We start from the raw sequence: 19720 nt of genomic DNA, 5'->3' as shown, positions 1-19720 counted from the left end.
CACGAAACTCATGACACACAACAAAATCTGATCACAAAGTCCTTCAACCTCCAGTTGTTGACATTGTTGAATACCGTGCTTAAATGACTTTGGCCGGGCTAAAGTCACTTCAGAGTTCCTACTGGCAGTGCAAATGCAACCAGGAAAATTGCCCATGGGGAAAATTTTGTTCTGGTGGCTAGTTCCTATAACTGAGTTCCTATAACCCAGTGCGAAAGCCCCATTTGTCTTTTTCTCCCTCTTCCTTCTGTCCATAGTTTTTTGTGCATGTCAGAGAGAACACAGGTATACACAATAGAGGACACACTCCCACTGATGTGGAGAGATTACAGGAGCACAATCTCAGACAGGAACAGCTGGAGGAAATCAGCAGTGCTGCAGAGATGCTGACCTCCACCTTCACCCACCATCGCTCTCTTTCTGCTACCTGTTCAGTGGCTCTGTGGTCAGGCTGAGTCTGATATATATCATCTAAATAAAGGCATATCATTAATTAACTTTTTATTTTATTTTATGTAAAGCTAATCATAAATACATATCAAGAACTGATAGGAATGTAAAATGTGTACCTTGAAATGCAATGTAAGTCGCTCTGGATAAAAGCGCCTGCCAAATGCATAAATGTAAATGTAAATACTAGTAACTACCCCAAACTTAACCCTACCGCTTCCCCTAAAAAAAAAAAAGTAGATATATATTTTTTTATAATATATATTTTTAATGATAATAGGATTTATTTAACTAAATCAGTCTATATTAGTGGATGTCATCAGATAGCTCTAACAAGAGGTTTTGTCAGATTTAGCTAATTTCTGAGCACAAATTTGCCCCCAAACTATAGTTAAAGCTGCAGTCCGTAGCTTTTTTGGGTTAAAAATTATCCAAAATAATTTTTTGAGCAAGTACATAACCAGCCAGTGTTCAAAACTATCTGCTTGCCGTAGCTCGATTCAAAATGGTAAGCTCGTAATAATGTTTTTAATTCCAGTGGTACTGGTGGATTTCCGCGGGAAATTCGAGCATGTCTTTGCGTCATTACGTCACATCTGTACACATAAAGAAGGAGTATCGGCTAGTAGGCTATATTGCGTGTGTGAGGATGTTGGTGGTGGAGATTTATAGCCTTTTCTCACAGCACTTGATATAATTAAACTTATTAATTTGATGGCGGTTCCAGAAAGGTTCAAACGACAATCACCAGTGACAAAATTCACCCGTTGTAAAATGCAAAAGACTTCGTTCGGACTTCGGAGTGGCTACAGAAAAAAAGAGACTGCAACTGGGCCCATGTGAAAACAAGGACAAATATCGGAAGGGCATTAAATGTAGTCACGCAATGCTGATGTTGTTAACATTAACAATTTGAGAACAAAGTATAATTTGCACGGTTTGACGTGATATGATAAGCGATCGTTAGATTTAATTTGCGCGATTTACTGCAATGCTTTTTCCCCTTAGTTGGTCAGAACAAAAGTGGATGTTACTTAACTTACTTGATCAGACAACATTTTCTGGTGAAAATTCTTATGTTGGTCATACTTCCAAAAAGTAGAATCTGTGATTCCGAATGACAGTATCCACACACCGGCGCGGTGATTGACAGATGCACATTCTCCTCAAAACATTGGATTCATCTGCACTGTGCCATGCCGAGGCACAACGCACGTAGAGTTAATCATTCTGCAAATAACTGCAATTGCAAATTTCGAACAGAGATGGCGACAAAGAGGAAAAACTGTGGACTGCAGCTTTAAATAAACCTCCCGACATTTAGCTATTACAGATTTTATCGTTTTTTTAAATTTTTATGACACAGCTACACATGCGATCTCATCAATACAAAAACAGTACTGACTCGAGTTTCAGAATGTGCTATAAATGAAGTGTGACTTCCTGTCCCAATGTTCTGTCAAACCTGTGGCGACTGATATAAATATCATATAATGCCTGCAGCTCAACTGGTACAAACAAGAAAAAATAACCACACACACACACACACACACACACACACACACACACACACACACACACACACACACACACACACACACACACACACACACACACACACACACACACACACACACAAAGGCCCACAGAATGTTAGTAAAGGATTAAAACCCAATAAATGTTTTATAGTGCTAGCAGTTAAAGTTGGATTTTTCCACTACTGCATTTGATATGGGTGAAATGAGGTCAAGGGAATTTGGATTAAAGTCTAATCTTGTCAGAGATAGAGTTAGTGTCACACACACTTTGGTGAATTTCTTCTGGTAAATTTCAATAGTACATTTTATTTTATACTTATATGCATTAATAATTTAAACCAGCGGTTCACAAACTGCCCTCTAAGGGCTGTAATGGCATAAACATTTTCAGAAAAAAGATTTGAAGATCTGAAGTCATGTACACTCTATACTTCTATCAATACTGCTCCAATCACACACATACACACACATCCTTACACAAACGCCATTAGCATTTATAATGCTGGCCAAACAATGGCTCTCAATCTGTTTGTCGCCCCCAGGAGAGCCTGCAGCCAGAGACTGAGGCAGGAGAAACCATGAATACCAAAACCTCTCACTGAGCATCCAGCAGCGCTCTGCCAGCTCCATTTGATTAAACGATTGTATTTTTTGCTCTGTATCTGAGAGACGTTGATTTGTTACAATGAATATTTGGAGCAATTTTGGGAAGAAAGTGTTTTGGCTTGCAGCGTTTTTTGTCGGCATGAAAAATTGAGATATTTGACCGCACTGACACTATTGGATGAGAACAAAACTTGAACTGAATTGAGCTACAGTAAATTATGTTTTGCTTTATAACTGAATTGACTTTGTTTCATAATTTTGAAGACGAATTTTGCATCATTGACACTGGTATTGAACTGACTAAACTAAATTATGACACGGTCTTCAGTAGAGCTGTTTATAGCAGAATTTAACTCATTTCATGATTGATTAACTTTACACTGTTATTGAACTGAACTGAATTTACACTGAACTGACTTGAGCTGAATAAGGACACTACTGTCTTCTGTAGAGCTGCTCTATACATAGACTGTAAAAAAAGATGGACAGCGCGTCTCCGCTTCCTTTCACTGTAGAAAAATTAAGCCAAAATATTCCAGTAACTGTCGTTGCCGATTACGCCGTTCGGAGCCAGAGTTTGCGCAGCAGTGATCCTGAGCTGGAGCCATGGCATCAAGGTCCCGCACACACTCCCGTTCCTGCTGACTCAATCGCAAACACATTACACCCCGTTTTATAGCATGAAAAAAACTAAAACGTCAGACGTAAGACTTCGTACTTCCGCTCAATTTCAGTTCGCTTCTGTACTCAGTCTGAGATAGCGACCTTTCTCCCAGTTTTCCTCCGGCCTGAAAACAGCCGGCCAATCAACGAACAGAGGGCGGGCTGAGAGCCGTGACGTAGACGCTGATTGTACCGTGGATGCGTAGATTTACTTCACATAATCTGCAAAAGTCGTTCACAGCCATGTTCACTCCGGTATTTCGCTCGATGGTTTTGTTTTCGCATCATACATGTGTTTACAGTGGAAGTTCGATGCGGCTGAAACCTTTAACTTAAACTTTTAAACTTAAGACAAGCGCCCCCCGCGAGAAAGAAAATGCTTTTCAATTACGCCCTTCCAGACTCTGTCTACGAAGCAAAGCGAAGTAGCAGAGTTTGGTATTACCAGGCTAGGCACACTTGCCTTTAAATCAGAATTTGAATTTATCATATTTGATGAAGTTTGCATCGTTGATCATTATTTTCCAGTTTATTACTGTAACGCTGAATTGAAACAATCTGTATTGTACAAAGCGCAATATACATAAAGGTGATTTGACTTGATGCAATAGTTGAGATTAGCGAATTAGATGATTTTAATGAATACACATTAATTCAACGTTATTATCAGCCACAGTTCAATCTAAGTTTATGTTTGTTTTATACCATTTGTGTTTTTACATTACTTCTAATGTTGTGTTTTGGCCACAAAATGACGAGTGATGTGCCTCATCTTATCTGCCCTGTTTAATCCACTGCTCTGTCATTTACAGCATGTGCTCTGGTCTTTGCCTTCATCCATGTTTCTCTCATTCTATGTGTATGGCTGTGCTGAAGGCTGCGTGTGCTGGAATTATGTGGTCTGGGTATTCATGGCCTTTGCCGTGAGCCAGGCTTTGTCTGTCTCTTTCTCCCCCAGGGTTGTGTACTGTGTGTGTGTGTGTGTTTGTGTGTGTGTGTGTGTGTGTGTGCTGCATTGAAGGACTGATCTCGCTGACAGCACATTCTCTCTCATATACACACAATGCACACATATGTGTGCGCACACAGCGGTCTCAGGATATTCTGCTTCACACACTCACAATGCTGACCTTCTTTTTGAAATGCCTCCAGACACTGAAATATCTACTTCCACTGCAAGTAATGCATGACCTCATCTAAAAATAGGCATGCAATCATCGAGCCAACAGAAATATAAAGATGCAGGAAAAAAGAGCGAGCAAAAGAGTGAAAATGAAAGAAAGAGAGAGAAAAGACAGCAAGAACTGAAAGCAAGAACAATAAAGGAAAGAACAAATTAAAGTGAAAGAGTGAAAGCAAGAGTGCAAGAAATAGAAAATTTGTAAGTCAAAAAAGAGAATGAAAAAAAGACAAACAAACGTGTGAAAGAAACCAAAATAACATGTAAAAAGGCATAGAAAAGTGAAGAGAAAACTAAAAAGAGTGACAAAAACAAAGCAAAATAGTTAAAATAAGAAAATGCAAAACCTGAACAAAAGAGCAAGATAAATAAAACAAAAGAGAGAGCATGTTAAAAAAAAAAGGAGCTAAAGAAAGAAAGAATATTCTCATTGCTTGTATTATTAAACATCTCTCACACACACACACACACACACTGCAGACATCTGAGATACACTTAAAGGCTATTATCATCAATAACAATCTTCAACTGGCTCATCCACAAATTACTATATCAAATAACCTACAGCGTAAGGATCTTCACAAGCACATTAAAGTAAATATGAACCTCAACACATTGACATAATCAGTGCACACAGAGTCATGTGATGTTTCTCTTCCGAGTTTGATCAGGTGAACTCTTTACCTGTTGATTATACTGGGTGCGGGTGGGCGGGACATCATAGATATCCTGGGAGGGTGGAAGGTGTCTGGGGACGTCATACTCATCCTGTTCACTTTTCCCCATGTCATACACGTACATTTGACCAACCCGCGTGGGAACAACTACCTAAAACAGAGAAAAAACAATTGCATGAGACTGTGGAATGGCTGGGCACATGAAGGAGGATAAAGATGCTGCCCTGATGGTGCCGTTCACACCAGGTTAACACAGACTCTACGACAACAAATCTGGGGTCTCAGAGGTCACCGTGGGAACAGGGGCCACCCTTTTGTCTGCATGTTTACCTTCTGTCTTACGCTTCGAGGACTGTGTCGACCGCGTGAGCCTGGGAAAAGAAAACAAGCTACGACCCCGTATTTGTACAATGCCTGAGACATAATACCAATCACAACACAGACTCAGATGAGCTGGTCAGGATGCCAAACTCCTTCACAAGGATTGTAGCATAATGCAGCTAACGCATGTCAAGTCAAATTTATTTGTACAGCACTTTTCACAATACACAGAGCTTTCAAAACAGCTTTACAGAAAATGATGATGTTAATATTTATATTTTCTGTTAAGTTTGTTGGATGATATTAGATTTTATTTTATTATTATTAACAATCGGATTAGTTTATAATGGATATTAAATTGTGCATTTCTTTCATTTTTTTATGTAGATTACCTTTGCAGTCATATAAAGCTGACTTGAAGTTAATATTTATAAACACAAATAGACTAAAAACACTTTGAAATGCAATCTTTAGCAAATCTCAAAATGAATATCCATTGTTCATACTTTACATTATAATGCTGTAATGCCTAAATTCACTTGCAGCATTTAAAATATTAGTTTTAATAAAAAAAAAATTTAAAAAATAGTCCAGAATTTTAATATGGTGCATCCGTATGTTTTATAAAACAGATATTTCTGACTCTGAGTGATTATACCGCCGTCAAGAGGTTTTGTTCAGCATGAAGCAGAAGAAAATCACCGTAACAAATGGCCTTACAAGGTTTACTGCTTGAGTATGTTAGTAATGCACTCTGGCCTCTTTAAAAACGAGAATTTGCTCCTTATATAAAACATGTATGGACGGGGCGGTATTGGTTTGTGTGCACAGGTGAGGTGTGTACTGTAATGATCTGGGTGGAATGAGCTTTATGTAGTTTTCATGATTCCCCCGCAGGCCAGTTATACATGATTGCTGGCCTTCACTCGTAACACTGAGTCTCTTTCCTCCCTTTATCAGTTCACACCAGCCAGTCTATAGGAACGCACTGTGCAAGCCTTGGGTATTGCCGTCACTACTCGCATATAATAACAGTTACTCACATGCATCATGGATACAGACAAAGATTGGTAGAGGTCACTCAAGAATCCCAGTACGGGGTGAATCTCACATGACCAGGTCATATTCCACACCCCAAAAAATTTAATAAAAAAATAATGTTTTTAATCATTGATACCGGTTGAAATTTGATATTTAATTGTCATTTCCTCTAGTTTTACATTTAGATCAATACTGTAAAGCTTGTCAGCTGATATAAGATTTTATTTTATTATTATTAACAATCAAATCAGTTTATATTGCATATTTAATTGTGCATTATTTAAAAAAATGTATGTATATTACCTTTGCATTCATATATATCTCATTTGAAGTTATGTAGATTACCTTTGCAGATATAAAAAAATATATATACATTTTTCTTGCATTACACTAATGAGAATCAACACAGAAATTACAAAAACATTAAAAAGTTAACTGCGTGGAAGCATTACATAATGAATATAGAAGGAAGAAATGTGGTAAATTTACATTTGAAAATAGAAAAAAAATTCTTGATGGTCCTTTAAATATGCTTAATATTTTGTGCATAATATAATTTCTCATTTTTGATAAGCAAGCGTCTTCACTTATAGTCAGGGAGGACAGAGCAGTGCTGATTAACCACACAGACTCAATGAAGCTTTTCTTTGTGAGGCGTTCATGCTTTGTTAGATTAAATCTAGTGACTATGGTAACCAGGCACGAGCGACGACAAGGCGAGCACAATGGAAAGCACATGTGCACACATGTAAAATGCATTTAAAAGAACTATACTGTCTATCCAGCACTTTGCAGTGTTGCTTGTCATGTACGGAAAGTGCAACATAAATAAAGAAGACAGTAGGCAAATGAAAATCCCAGAGATCTTGTATTTATATTTACTCTCCCACTCACACAGACTGTCACTTTAGATCCCTGCTAACCATCCAATTAAGCCGTTCTCATTAAAGAAAGCTGGCAATCTGTCACTGTTAATTCTCATCCTTCTCACTCTCACTCTCTCTTCACCCATCTCACCCCTCTGCCTGATTCTTGCCCTATTTTTCCAAATGGCATTGCAAAATCGATGATAAATTCCTTCGGATTTTTTTGTTGGTGAGGTAAAAACGCGTTATTGGTGTGATTTATTGGATAAACCCTGTGACCCGTGGACCACCCTGTCCCTATATCCAGAACATCCACATATTCACGACCTCTCTCTCCGACACTGCTGTGGTAAATGGCAGCATTCTCCACGGTGCTGTACACACTTTCACACACATTAAGATGAACTGCAGGTGTTTCATCTGACACTTCCACACACACATACACGACCTCCGGTGCCGTCACACTGCATTTTCACTTAGCCTGATAGAGGTGAGTTTAGTTAGAATCTATCAATTCAGTTATTTACATATCTATCCATACATTAATATATCTAGTTGAGTTCTATCTATCTATCTATCTATCTATCTATCTATCTATCTATCTATCTATCTATCTATCTATCTATCTATCTATCTATCTATCTATCTATCTATCTATCTATCTATCTTATAGTTCATACAGTAGTCACAGTCCTGAATATTGATTGGTCGATACATCGTTACAACCATGCAAAAATGCACGATACACTAACAGTTATAATGTGAAACGCCTGTTCACAAACTGTGTATATCACTGTGCGACAATCATAGAATTACATTCTGTTATTGCTTACAGGTCACTGTCAGAGACTACATATATACATCAATATTGCTCACACAGTGGTCCTTTAGTACAGTACACCCTGTGTTTAATTTCAATACCCTCTCAGACCTGTGCTTAGCTTTAAGTAATAGTCATTCCATCCCGCTGAGAGCCTCTGAAGGGCCGACCGTAATGACCATCGATCAATAATGTGAATTATCAATGAGTGCTGCTCTGGGGAGTGAAGATGGCACATATGGTGGACCGCCATCATCCATCCCTCATCAATATAGCTGAAAGGGTCTGGTCATAGAGAGTGGGTGTGTTCAGGCCTCCAGCTGTCACAACAATCTCTGGGGGGGAGGGGTGAAGTGCCTGTAATGATGATGTCACAAAGAGACAAACACTCCCTGGTGTGGAAGGAAACAATAGGGGAGCGGTGACCGTCTGACTGTATTGCCCTGCGCCATGACAGCTGGCCAAGAGTCACAATCACAGCAGCTACATGGCCATTAAGTTCAGCCCTGAAGAGAGGGACAGATTGCAAAGGCTGCTTTACAAAAGCCCCCGTACCCCCTGCTGCATCGACGAGCTGTGACCTCCTTACCCCAGCTGACACAATGACACATGCCACCACTCTAAAGAAGGCAGCCAGGTCTGCTGAAGACATTCCAGCCAGGCCTGGCTCCTTGGACCATGGATGCACTAAATTTAATCTATGCCTGCAAACCGAATACCTGATGCTGAGGATCCTGGGAGATCTCGGAGGGATCTCATTATAAATGCATACTTGAAACAAAACACCAACTTTTAACGGTGAAAAAATACAGATATCTTAATGATAATTCTGTATTGTTCTGCTTTTTCTCAAATATCTTTGTCACTCAGATGTTCACGTTTTTGCACTCTTGCTCTAAAACACATCATGCTAAGATTTTCTTTCAAAGCTCTTCAAATGTATGCTATTTTTATTTCAGTCTTTTAAATATCGGAGGTCAGCAAATATCCTCAACTCTCAGAAACAAGAATAATTGTTTTAATTCAATAACCATATCCATTAAAAAGACAAATATAACCGCAAACTCACTAAGCTTATTTTTAACATTTCAGCAACAAACCCTTGTCAAGGTACAACATCATAAGTAAGGTCAGTAATTACTCACAGATGATAATGGTAACATCACAATCTGTGTTCAATAATTGGTTAACAAGCCTGTCTTGAGAAATTAAAACAATTAAGGTCACAAATTCATCTGTATATGACATTACATCTCCTAGACAAACTTAACAATGAGGTATAAATAAGTTCTGAAAGACCACTACAACATGAAACAATATTCCATTTACCAACCACATACACACACCCAACACATACACAACTATAAGTATTCCCATATCTTCATACACATACTATACATTTACACATATAACTTCAATTTTAAACACGTGTCTTACAAAAACAACTCAATTCAGAATCCATATTCAAACCATGTCATTTTTTAATTTAATAACACCAAACAGAAAACGAAAAACGGTTGTGAATGGAGTAATCTGATAAATGTAATTAAAGCCAGTCTCACATTCCACACAAGCCATTCATTTCAGTTTACCTTTTCAAAAGAGTTTCCCAACCTATCCTAAAAACCCATTCACGGAGTCCAATATTATCCCCAAAATATTTCTGATTCAAGGTTGCAATAGTTTAGTAAAGTAAGATTTATCAAAGTTTACCCAAAGCTTGGCTTTGATTCAACGCAGTGCCACAAATAACTGCGTCCAGAGGCCTGGAACATAATGAGGGGTCAAAGTCCAAACGCTGAAGGGCTTCCACATACCTTCACATACGCTATATTCTCACACACTCTTTCTCTATATAAGTGGCTGTGCATAAGAATTTCCCCCGTAGCCCCCTAACACCTCTCTCGTCTTGGCCATCTGTGGAGCAAGCTGTCCTCTATACTGTGTGCGAAGCGGGGGGTGCAGGTCAGGGTTCTGTGCGTGTTGGCATAATATACACTTCAGTTTTACCATAATTTTGCACCAGTCTTGGGATTTATTTTGTTTATTTAAGCCTCGTTACGGCTGTCAGTCCAAAAAAGATTTTTGTGCATATCCGATTGAAATCCATTCAGATTTAGCAAGTGTGAACAGCAAAAAATCACATGAATTTTTTACAAATCAGTTTCGAGTTACATTCATATGTGGTTTGAAATCATATTCAAATCTCTAGAAATCCGCTTCAGTCTGACTGCTCTGATCGGATTTCGCGTGGTTAATCAATGACATGTTTGGTGACTGAGCTGCATTACACGCGGGATTGAAATGGTGGCTACAAAAAAAATCTCTAACATTAATTTTGGTCATGGCAAACAAAGACAATTTGACGGCCGTTGTAGGATGTCACACTGCAGGACTGTGAGTCAAACCTTCTGACACTGCCAGAATTTTGTCGAATTTGATCTCAATGGTCATTAATTGGCTATCGGTGAACATGTCAAACTAACAATCAAAGACTTGTGATTTTAGTCTAGGATCAGACGGCCAAATCGTGGCCAAAATCGTACCGCGTGTCCCCGGCTTTAGCCTTTCCAGTAGCAAACATTTTCCTTAATGATTCATTGTTTGATCATCTGTTTCACCTGATGGTAATTTCGTTAATTGTTCTTTAAAGGGTTAGTTCACCCAAAAATGAAAATTCTGTCAGTAATTACTCACCCTCATGTTGTTCCAACCGCGTAAGACCTTCGTTCATCTTCGGAACACAAATTAAGATATTTTTGATGAAATCTGAGAGCTGATCACTTCTCCATAGGCTGCTAGGTGGCCCAAACTTGCTGGCCCAGAAAAGTTATTAAAGAGATCGTTAATATAGTCCAAGTGACTCCAGTGGCTCAATCTTAAGTATATCAAGCGACGAGAATACTTTTTGTGCGCAAAAACAAACAAAAACAACGACTTTATTCCACTATTCATTTCCTTCTCTCTGGGCCTCTAGTTGGTTCACGTAGTGTTTTTGCGCTGCGCGTCACACACATGACCAGCGTCGGCCAATAGTGAGCCTACGTGGTGACGTGTAACACAGACGCGCTGCGCAAAAACACTACGAGGCCCAGAGAGAAGGAAATGAATAGTGGAATAAAGTCGTTATTTTTGTTTGTTTTTGCGCACAAAAAGTATTCTCGTCGCTTGATATACTTAAGATTGAGCCACTGTAGTCACTTGGACTATATTAACGATCTCTTTAATAACTTTTCTGGGCCAGCAAGTTTGGGCCACCTAGCAGTCTATGGAGAAGTGATCAGCTCTCAGATTTCATCAAAAATATCTTAATTTGTGTTCCGAAGATGAACGAAGGTCTTACGCGGTTGGAACAACATGAGGGTGAGTAATTACCGACAGAATTTTCATTTTTGGATGAACTAACCCTTTAAATAAAACTGCTGCGTTTAGATCCATTTCTCCTTGTTTTTGCAGCCCAGCCGTGAAACTTTTCATGTATAGGATTTTTAATATTGAAGGAATTTTCAGAGTCCAGTACATGTTCAATCGACAGCATTTGTGGCACAAAGTTGATTAAAGTTTAATTATTTCGACTTGTTCCTTTTTATTTCCTTTATTTTTATTTTTTGAGGCTACAGAGAACCACTAGGAAGTGAATGGGAGCCAATTTCTGGAGGATTTACAAAAAATCTGGAGAAATGTGAAGTAAAAAACATTTTTTTACATTTTTAAAAATGTTAAAGCACAAACTGAACATTGTATTCTTCTGTTGTGTATTATTAAGCTGTTAAATATATATATATATATATATATATATATATATATATATATTCACACATATAAATATATATATATAAAAAAAAAAAAAAAATATATATATATATATATATATATATATATATATATATATATATATATATATATATATATATACTTAATTAGGGTTTATGGCATTACATTGTTGTGGTAACAAAGTTTTAACATTGAATATAACTACAGGAGTATTTTTTTGTTAAATTTCTCAAATATTCTAAGCATATCTAGCGGCTATCCAGTTAAAACTGATTGAAAATAAATGATTTTGAGTATTTTAATGTTCACAGATTGGCTCCATTGACTTTGTTGACTCCATAGTTTTTTTTAAACAAAAGAAGGGACAAGTGCAATTTATTGAAAGACGTTTGCAATAATGATTTTAACTAGAGGTGGTATCATGTTCTAGTGAAAGATGTCCTTCACTGGGTTGAGGCGTCTCCAGCTGTGGGCATGTGAGCACGGGCTGTGGAGAGCTCAGCTGGGCTCTGTGACTCGTTGTGATGTGGGTGCCAGTGGGGCCTCATCTGGACCATGAACACACACACATATGCCATCCCCCAGAGAACAGCTTCCCTCTGCCACATCTGCAGATGTACTGGATGAATTTTTGCCCAAATCCCTTTGAGTTGGGTTTGAAAGTCCACTTCTGAGTTTTATATTAACCTGAGTGAGTCAACGTTTGACTTTGGTTGTTTTTAAGTTTTTTTTTGCAGAAGTTTAATGTGGGGAGTCTTTCAAAGTAGTGTTTCACTGGAATGCAGTGACAAGAAACAGACAACACATCCATCTGTTGTATTGTCTTCACCATTACTGCATGCAAAAACAAACACAACGCATAACCAGTGTTGTCAGATTCATAAACATATGAATCTTAAGAGCAGGTTCTGTAGTGAATCAGTCAAGTCATTGGTTTGAATCACCGAATCCTTTCGAATTAACATCTGACTCACTGACCAGATGTTTATATGACAGTGCAGTTAAAGACCATTTTAAAATAAAGTTGTACTGTAATTAATAGTATTTTAGATGACAAAAACATGAAAATAAATTACAAAAATAATATTGTTTAGTTTATTATATAGTTTTAAACGATTATGTGGAAAGGGTTTCCCTGCTGCAAAAAAAACATGATTCAGTTGGAAGCATTTGAATATGCAGCTAACCCTTCCAACTGGGCCAGTTAAAACTCGAAACTTAAATGGTTTAAGTAAAGATGGCTGCCGGGTGACCCAGATCAGAAGCTTCATCCCTAAAACATTAACAGCCATGGCAGCAAAAGTGCCAAAAACCAGAATGGAGAGAAAAAGCAGGGTAGTAGTGAGGATTTATAGCCCATATACCCAACCTCATACTCGGTTGTGGAATTAATCAGTGGCTAATTAGCTCCACACTTGTGAATATGTGCTTTGCTTGAGGCCAGTACCATGTGGCATGTGCCACATGTGAGGGTGTGTTACGGGACGGCTGGTGGGGATGGAGACCGGAGGGACTCCTGGAGACAGCGAGCCCCCCGGTACTAATCCACACAGATCTCCAGTAACAGCTCCCCAAAGCTCCCTGACACATGACCCACATTACTGCCATGACCACGCTGGGTGTGAAACGTCCCTTCAAGATATGTTTTAACCATCACTTATTAGTGCTGCTTGCTAGGACACTACGAAATCTGGCAAAGCAATCCCTTACACTTAAACCACCTAGCAACTACCTACTAAATCATTGTGGCAGCAAATTCTGCACAAACAAGCACCACTTACATTTTCTCACATTACATTTTATTATAAAGATTATGGAGGACAGGAATTAGATCAGACATAAAACCTGTAAAAACATAATTCTTTCTCCTCAGTTTGCTTATTTGTTTCTTTCAGAGCATATTCGTCCTTTCAGTCAATCTTTCTCTTTCTTTCACAAACAATCTACCTGTGGTGCGCCTGCATGGCATTTATTCAAACCAGCTCAGCAAATTGTCTTTCTATCTTTCTGTTTTCGCATTTCCTTTCTCGGTTTCATGTCGTTGCTCTTCCTCTCTTTTACTCTAGTTTATTTACGATGCTGGTTGCAATAGTGCATTTAACTGAGACAGCATATGTGCAGACCTCCGTATACACACACACACACACACACTTCCTCTCCTCCTGCTCTCCTGGCAACACAACACTCAGGCCTGTCCGCAGCACCTATTAATAAGACCGAGATGAGTATGTCTCCTTGGAGACCACACCGTCCCTATGGCCAGTGATCAAAGGTTGGTCAGTTCCTGAGACCATTGTGCGTGTTTGAGGAAGTGAAAGACGCTCAAAAGAGATATCATTCAGGATATTTAGCGTGAAAGTACATTTAAAGTGACCGTTCAGGCCAAAAAATTTTATTCTCTTATCATTTACTCACCCTCATGTGGTTCCAAACCTTTAGGGAACACAAAAGATTTGTTTTGTTTGTCTATTTTTGTATACATTAAATATAAATGTTAGATGAAAAATTTGAAATGTTGCCTTGGCAACTAACTGAAACAGAATAAGCTGAAATAAAAACAAATTAAAGCTAAATATAAATATAAATATAAAAAAATTAAAAATGAGAAAAGCACATAACAAAATAACTAAAACTTAACCTGAAATAAAAAATAAAAAAATAAAATAAAAGCTAATTCAAAATATAAAAAAATACTAGTAATAGTATATAAATAATAGTTTTTTAAAAGCTGCTTGGACCCTATTGACTTTCATTATATTTTGTGTCATTTATCAACACACGGTTGATTAAATGATAAAAGAACTTTTTTTTTAACAAAAGTGACAATAAATATTGGCTGTTTACATAAGTCAACATTTGGTCTCGATTTCAGAACTAGCTGTAATTTCCTGTATCCTTTGACCTTCAGGGAAAGATGTAAAACATCACAGAGATTGTTTAAATGGTGACCACTGAGTTTAGCCCGTGGTGCTGAAGTTAGCTTTTCACGAGCCAATTAAAATCTGACACCAACTCTCCTTTAAACCTACTAGTACGCACCTATATGAACATAAATAAAAAATTATGAACAACACACAGGGAGCAAAGGTTGTGTGTACTCTTCAGCAGAAGACATACAGCGTGTGTGAAGACGCAGTAAATGAGTTTGCGGCTCCATTAGGCCCCCTGTTCTTCTCTCTGATCTGTGTTTTTTCAGTCCTTTCAACTCCCTGCAGTACAAAGTGAACCCTGTGGCCTCCTGTGATATTCCAGCCCTTTGATGAAGGCCACTGGAGCACAAATAAAGGCTCGCAGTGGTCTGCTGTTTACGCTGAGGGGCCCGCGTTGGGCCCCATCTCCCCTCCCCTTCTCCCTCGATCTGCTGCTGGCTATGTGGGGACGTTAATGACAGGACACTGCGCAAGAGAAGCAAAACCTGCTCCCGCGGCTCCACCCGCCATCGCCGCTCAGACTGCTAATTCTGTCCCACTGATCTCGCCGTTTTCCTCTGCTCCCTTCAGCTGTCAATCTCCCGTCCCCTCTCTCGGAACTCGCTGTCAGAGCAGAAAATGAGGCCACAGCAGGTAATGGAGGAGATCCTGCTAGGAAGATTCATATTTTGTCTTTCTTCAGACACACACATGCTGTCTTTTTCACTCTCTCTGTTGGACATGACCTGTGGCTGTGTGGCTGTGTTAACTGATAAAGTGGTGTGCTCAAGGTTACAAACTCAAAAGACCCCCTCACTGGTCCTGACTGACCTAACAAAGATCTCTCGGGGCCCTGAAGGTTAAAGCCAAATGGACACATGATGTATCCAACAGCGATGTGTCCTCGAAGACAGTCACTTTGTAGCTGTAGTTTCTCAAGCTTAAAGCTACTCCAACTAAACTACAAGCTACTAAAAAGTGTTATTTTTATTTTATGTTACAGTAATAATAGATTAATAGAACTGGAGTGACACCATTAAACTTGAACATATACATACACTAAATACAAGTAAGAAAACAAATACACTAATTTATAGCAGCATTTAATGAAATATTTCGCTACATACATTAAAGGAAATGCATATGGTTATGTATTATGCCGATAACATATAAATACACAGAATACATAAAATTCGGCAGAAGTAAGAAGCCACGTGCATGACATGCAGAAGAAAATAAATAAGATATTGTGGCCACAAATGAATAATTAAATCCCACAACATTCATTTTTGGCCCTGTTTTATTAATTTGTTCCATCATTTCAGTTCAATTTGTTCCCTAATTTGTTTCCTTGTTTTAATGTAGTTCAATCATGGCCACGTTTTAACTAAAAATAGGGAAAAAAATTATAAGTTGGAAATTAATTCTTGGGAATACATTATTAATTCAAGTCCCACAATATCATGATGTTTCCCCCACATCATATGCGGGGCTCTGTAAACTGGAATTGGTTAATAATTTTTGAACCAGATCATTAACAGGAAAGAATGAACTGATTCACTTAAATTGATTAGACTTCATTACATATGAGAGAGTGTTTGATTATGGTCTCAGGGTATGTTTACACGTCAATGTACTAAAAACTGAAAAGTTTTTTCTTCGTCAAAACGATCCCCATTCACACTGATCTGCGAAAACGACTAAACCACTGTATTATGCTGCCAGGCCAGTAGTTGGCGATGTCACTTTGTAAAGAAACACTAGCGCACCAATAGACTGAACATGTAATACGCATGCATATGATGTCACTGTTTTGGATCAGTTGGAGTTAATTCTGCTGTATTTCTGGTCTTAGCTGGTTATAAAAAGTAAAAGCTGCCCAAACCCCTCTAAACCAGCCTGTGAGACCAGCTTAGACCAGAAAACCGGCTTAGGCTGGTGTAACTTTTTTTCAGCAGGGAGTTGGGCTATTCTCAAGCTGAAAAATAGTCTCTTTTTTTTTTAGCTTCTTACTCCCCAACACTGGTCATGAGGATACAATGAGATTTCAACTGAGCTCTGAAGCTCAGGGAATATAAATAAAGCGCACATCGGTGGACCAGATACACACCGTGTTCAGAACTGCCCAGTCATCACGATACTTCCTGCATCTCCTCCAGCTGTAAAGGAAACATGGCATCAGCACTAGCTTTCTCCTTTAGTCGCTCTCTCTTTCCTAATCTTCTGCCTGAGCCACATCACTGGAAACCTGCAGCCGCCACACTGAGCCCAGACACGCTGCTTGTAATGGATGCCGTGTTGTCTTCAGACACACTCTCTGCATCACATTACTATGTACAGGAGACTGCTGGTGGATATGTGCTGATTCAGAGTCAGCGTGTGCAGTCTGAGGAGAGAGTAATGAGGCTACGTGAGGCACAGTGCCCTGGAGCAGCCAATGCTTCACTCGTGTGCTGTGATGTGAGGCCAATATCAAAGTCCCTCTTTAAAAGCCCACAATGCACTGCAGTGAGGCCCAGAGATACAAACCTAAAATCACACACAGGCCCCTGAGGGGAACTGAGACTATTTAAACAACCATTAAGGGCTCTCTATTCAATATCTGAAGTACTTACAGAGAAGAAAAGAATCAAAAGGAGAAACAGAAAGAAAGAGAGGGATAGGAAAGATTGCCTATGGCAGTGGTGTCCACATCCCAAATGAATCCTGTATATCTCTATATTAATTAATTTGAAGGGTTCTCAAGTGAATGTAATGTACATTCAAGTATGTAAGAATCATAAATCATAAAAAATGAAACATTTGACACAATCTATGTAACTTGAAAAACAGTGATGATCCATTTGAATATGAGATTTTCCAATTGGCCATTGACATTGAACAATTTTTTCCTTTGAAAATTGCATAACACGATGAGTGGAAAATAAAAAAAACGTAAGGTTTCAAGATGTGTTTTTTCAAACGTTTGATTTTTGAATGAAACACTGCAAAAGACGCAAGCACAATGGTCAAAGACATCCATCTAGTACATGTATATATTGAAAAATAATGTAAGGCCCTGTTTACACTTGGTATTAAGATATATTTTGGTCGATTCGATCACAAGTAGATGAGGGAGACAGATTCCCGTTTACATCTGGTGTTTTAATCCGTCTCTTTTGTCCACTTTCGACCACTTCTGTCCTGATTTCTTCAAGGGGAGGGTTTACTGTATGTGTAGGTAAATCTATGAGCTTTTTCATGGATGAAATAAGATAACACACATTACATACAGTATGAACGCGACCGGAGACGAAGGAAAAACATACAGAGCAGCAGTTTTTGTTTCTGCACTGATAGCCGCAAGATCATGCCAAACGAGGTGAGTGCGTGTTAGAAATTAGGAATGGTGAGAGGGCCTTTACTTGGGTCTTCAACCGACATAGTTTAAATCCCATCTAGCTAGCGCGCTTCCCATAATGTTTACGAATTAGGCGGAGAGTTTATGAACTGATTCCCTAAAATGAAGTGGAGAGCATGATGCCTTGAAGGCCATCTAAAGGCAGGGAGGAGTAGCTCTGGTTTTCAGGAATGTGAGGGGAGAGAGGAGCAGTAGATTACAGATGTGCCAGCCAGTGAGGGAAATTCCCACAAGACACACACTATTCCCATTCCCTGTACACACTTTGCCATGAGATAATAGTGAAGAATAAAGCAAAAAGCAAAATGACATGAGAGGCAAACAACAAAAAACAAAACAAAAAATTTTTGTTATCTCGCATAACTTCTGGAGAGAAATAACACAGACAGTGGACAAGGTAAATAGTGTGGCTTGGTAGATTCCTTAAAAATATTTCTGTTTATTTGAGCATCCTAACCATCCCAAAACAGTCGCTGTGACCGAAATCACATACTGTCTAGTAGGTACTACATTTGGTTTGAAAGTTCCTTTGTAACCATTAAAAAAGTATGTTGACTATTTTCTATATAGTATTAATATGTGTAGTATGAATGAAAATCATGCATTATATTGTCACTGTCACGTTAGCTACCAGATTCAGTTGCGTCGTTTCATTGCCATTCACAAATCCTCTCCCGTGGCATCATGGTTAAATGACGTTTAGTGTCCATTGGCTGAGAACCTCAGATTCTTGGTGGAAATAGCAGGTCAATCTGAGTGCTTTTCGCCTGCCGTTTTATAAATATTATGAATTCGGACATACTCACATTCTATAATTTTTTTGCCTACTAAATAGTAAGGAAGTAGGCATATTCTGACACAGGGGGTGCCATTGGCTCAACCAATGCGTGAGTTTGGGGCAAAACTACCAGTTGGTCAACCAATGGCAAACAAAGGTAGCCTGGTTAAAACCAGACCATTCTCAGTAGTAACTGAGTTATGGTCTGGCAAAGCTTCATTAATAACTCATTTCAAAAGGGGCGTCACCAACGGACGGTCGCTCAAATGCCTCTGGGCACAATTGGATAGACCTAAAACCAATCAGAGCGATCGTCATCGTGTAAAGCCATATGCTGCGTCCAAATTCGCCAAAGTTACACTACGCCATAAAAGTATGTACTGTTTTTGTGAAGAAAAGGTATTTACTTTTGAATGTGTAGCAAAAAAGTAGGCAAGCTTTGGGACATACTACTTTGTCATCTTTATCGGACGGATCTGTCGCGTGCATCCTGTCACATAAACTGCCCTGTCAATCATCTTGTCACAGTTAAAATCATTTATTTTCTACAGTTTCATTTCCTACCGTTTCGGAGAGAAATGTAGTAGCACGTTCATCTGCCAGTGGGTCTTTCATGGAGACTGTCCTCATGTGTTTGCAATTTTAATATAATAATGCATTTAAAAGTTGCTGCGCCTGGCCTGCGCAATTGGATAGA

At 38.7% G+C, this 19720-nt stretch overlaps 1 protein-coding gene and 1 long non-coding RNA gene across 5 annotated transcripts in view; one reads left to right on the top strand and one right to left on the bottom strand.

Moving 5' to 3' along the window:
- The window catches only part of LOC309508127, a 746145-nt gene that overhangs the window by 647433 nt on the left and 78992 nt on the right, over nt 1–19720 (top strand). The gene's annotated exons all lie outside the window — the stretch shown is intronic.
- The window catches only part of LOC309507993 (breast cancer anti-estrogen resistance protein 1-like), a 94840-nt gene that overhangs the window by 9803 nt on the left and 65317 nt on the right, over nt 1–19720 (bottom strand). For all 4 annotated transcript variants that reach the window (XM_082182485.1, XM_082182486.1, XM_082182484.1 and 1 more), the window contains one exon: nt 5122–5265. In XM_082182485.1, coding sequence (XP_082038611.1) covers nt 5122–5265 — 144 coding nt within the window. The remainder of the gene's footprint in view (nt 1–5121; nt 5266–19720) is intronic.

This window comes from Leuciscus leuciscus (genome assembly GCF_965113295.1).
Source record: "Leuciscus leuciscus genome assembly, chromosome: 10".
NCBI classification, from domain to species: Eukaryota; Metazoa; Chordata; class Actinopteri; order Cypriniformes; family Leuciscidae; genus Leuciscus; species Leuciscus leuciscus.
The sequence above is the reverse complement of the archived record's forward strand: the minus strand, read 5'-3'. Positions and strand labels throughout refer to the sequence as shown.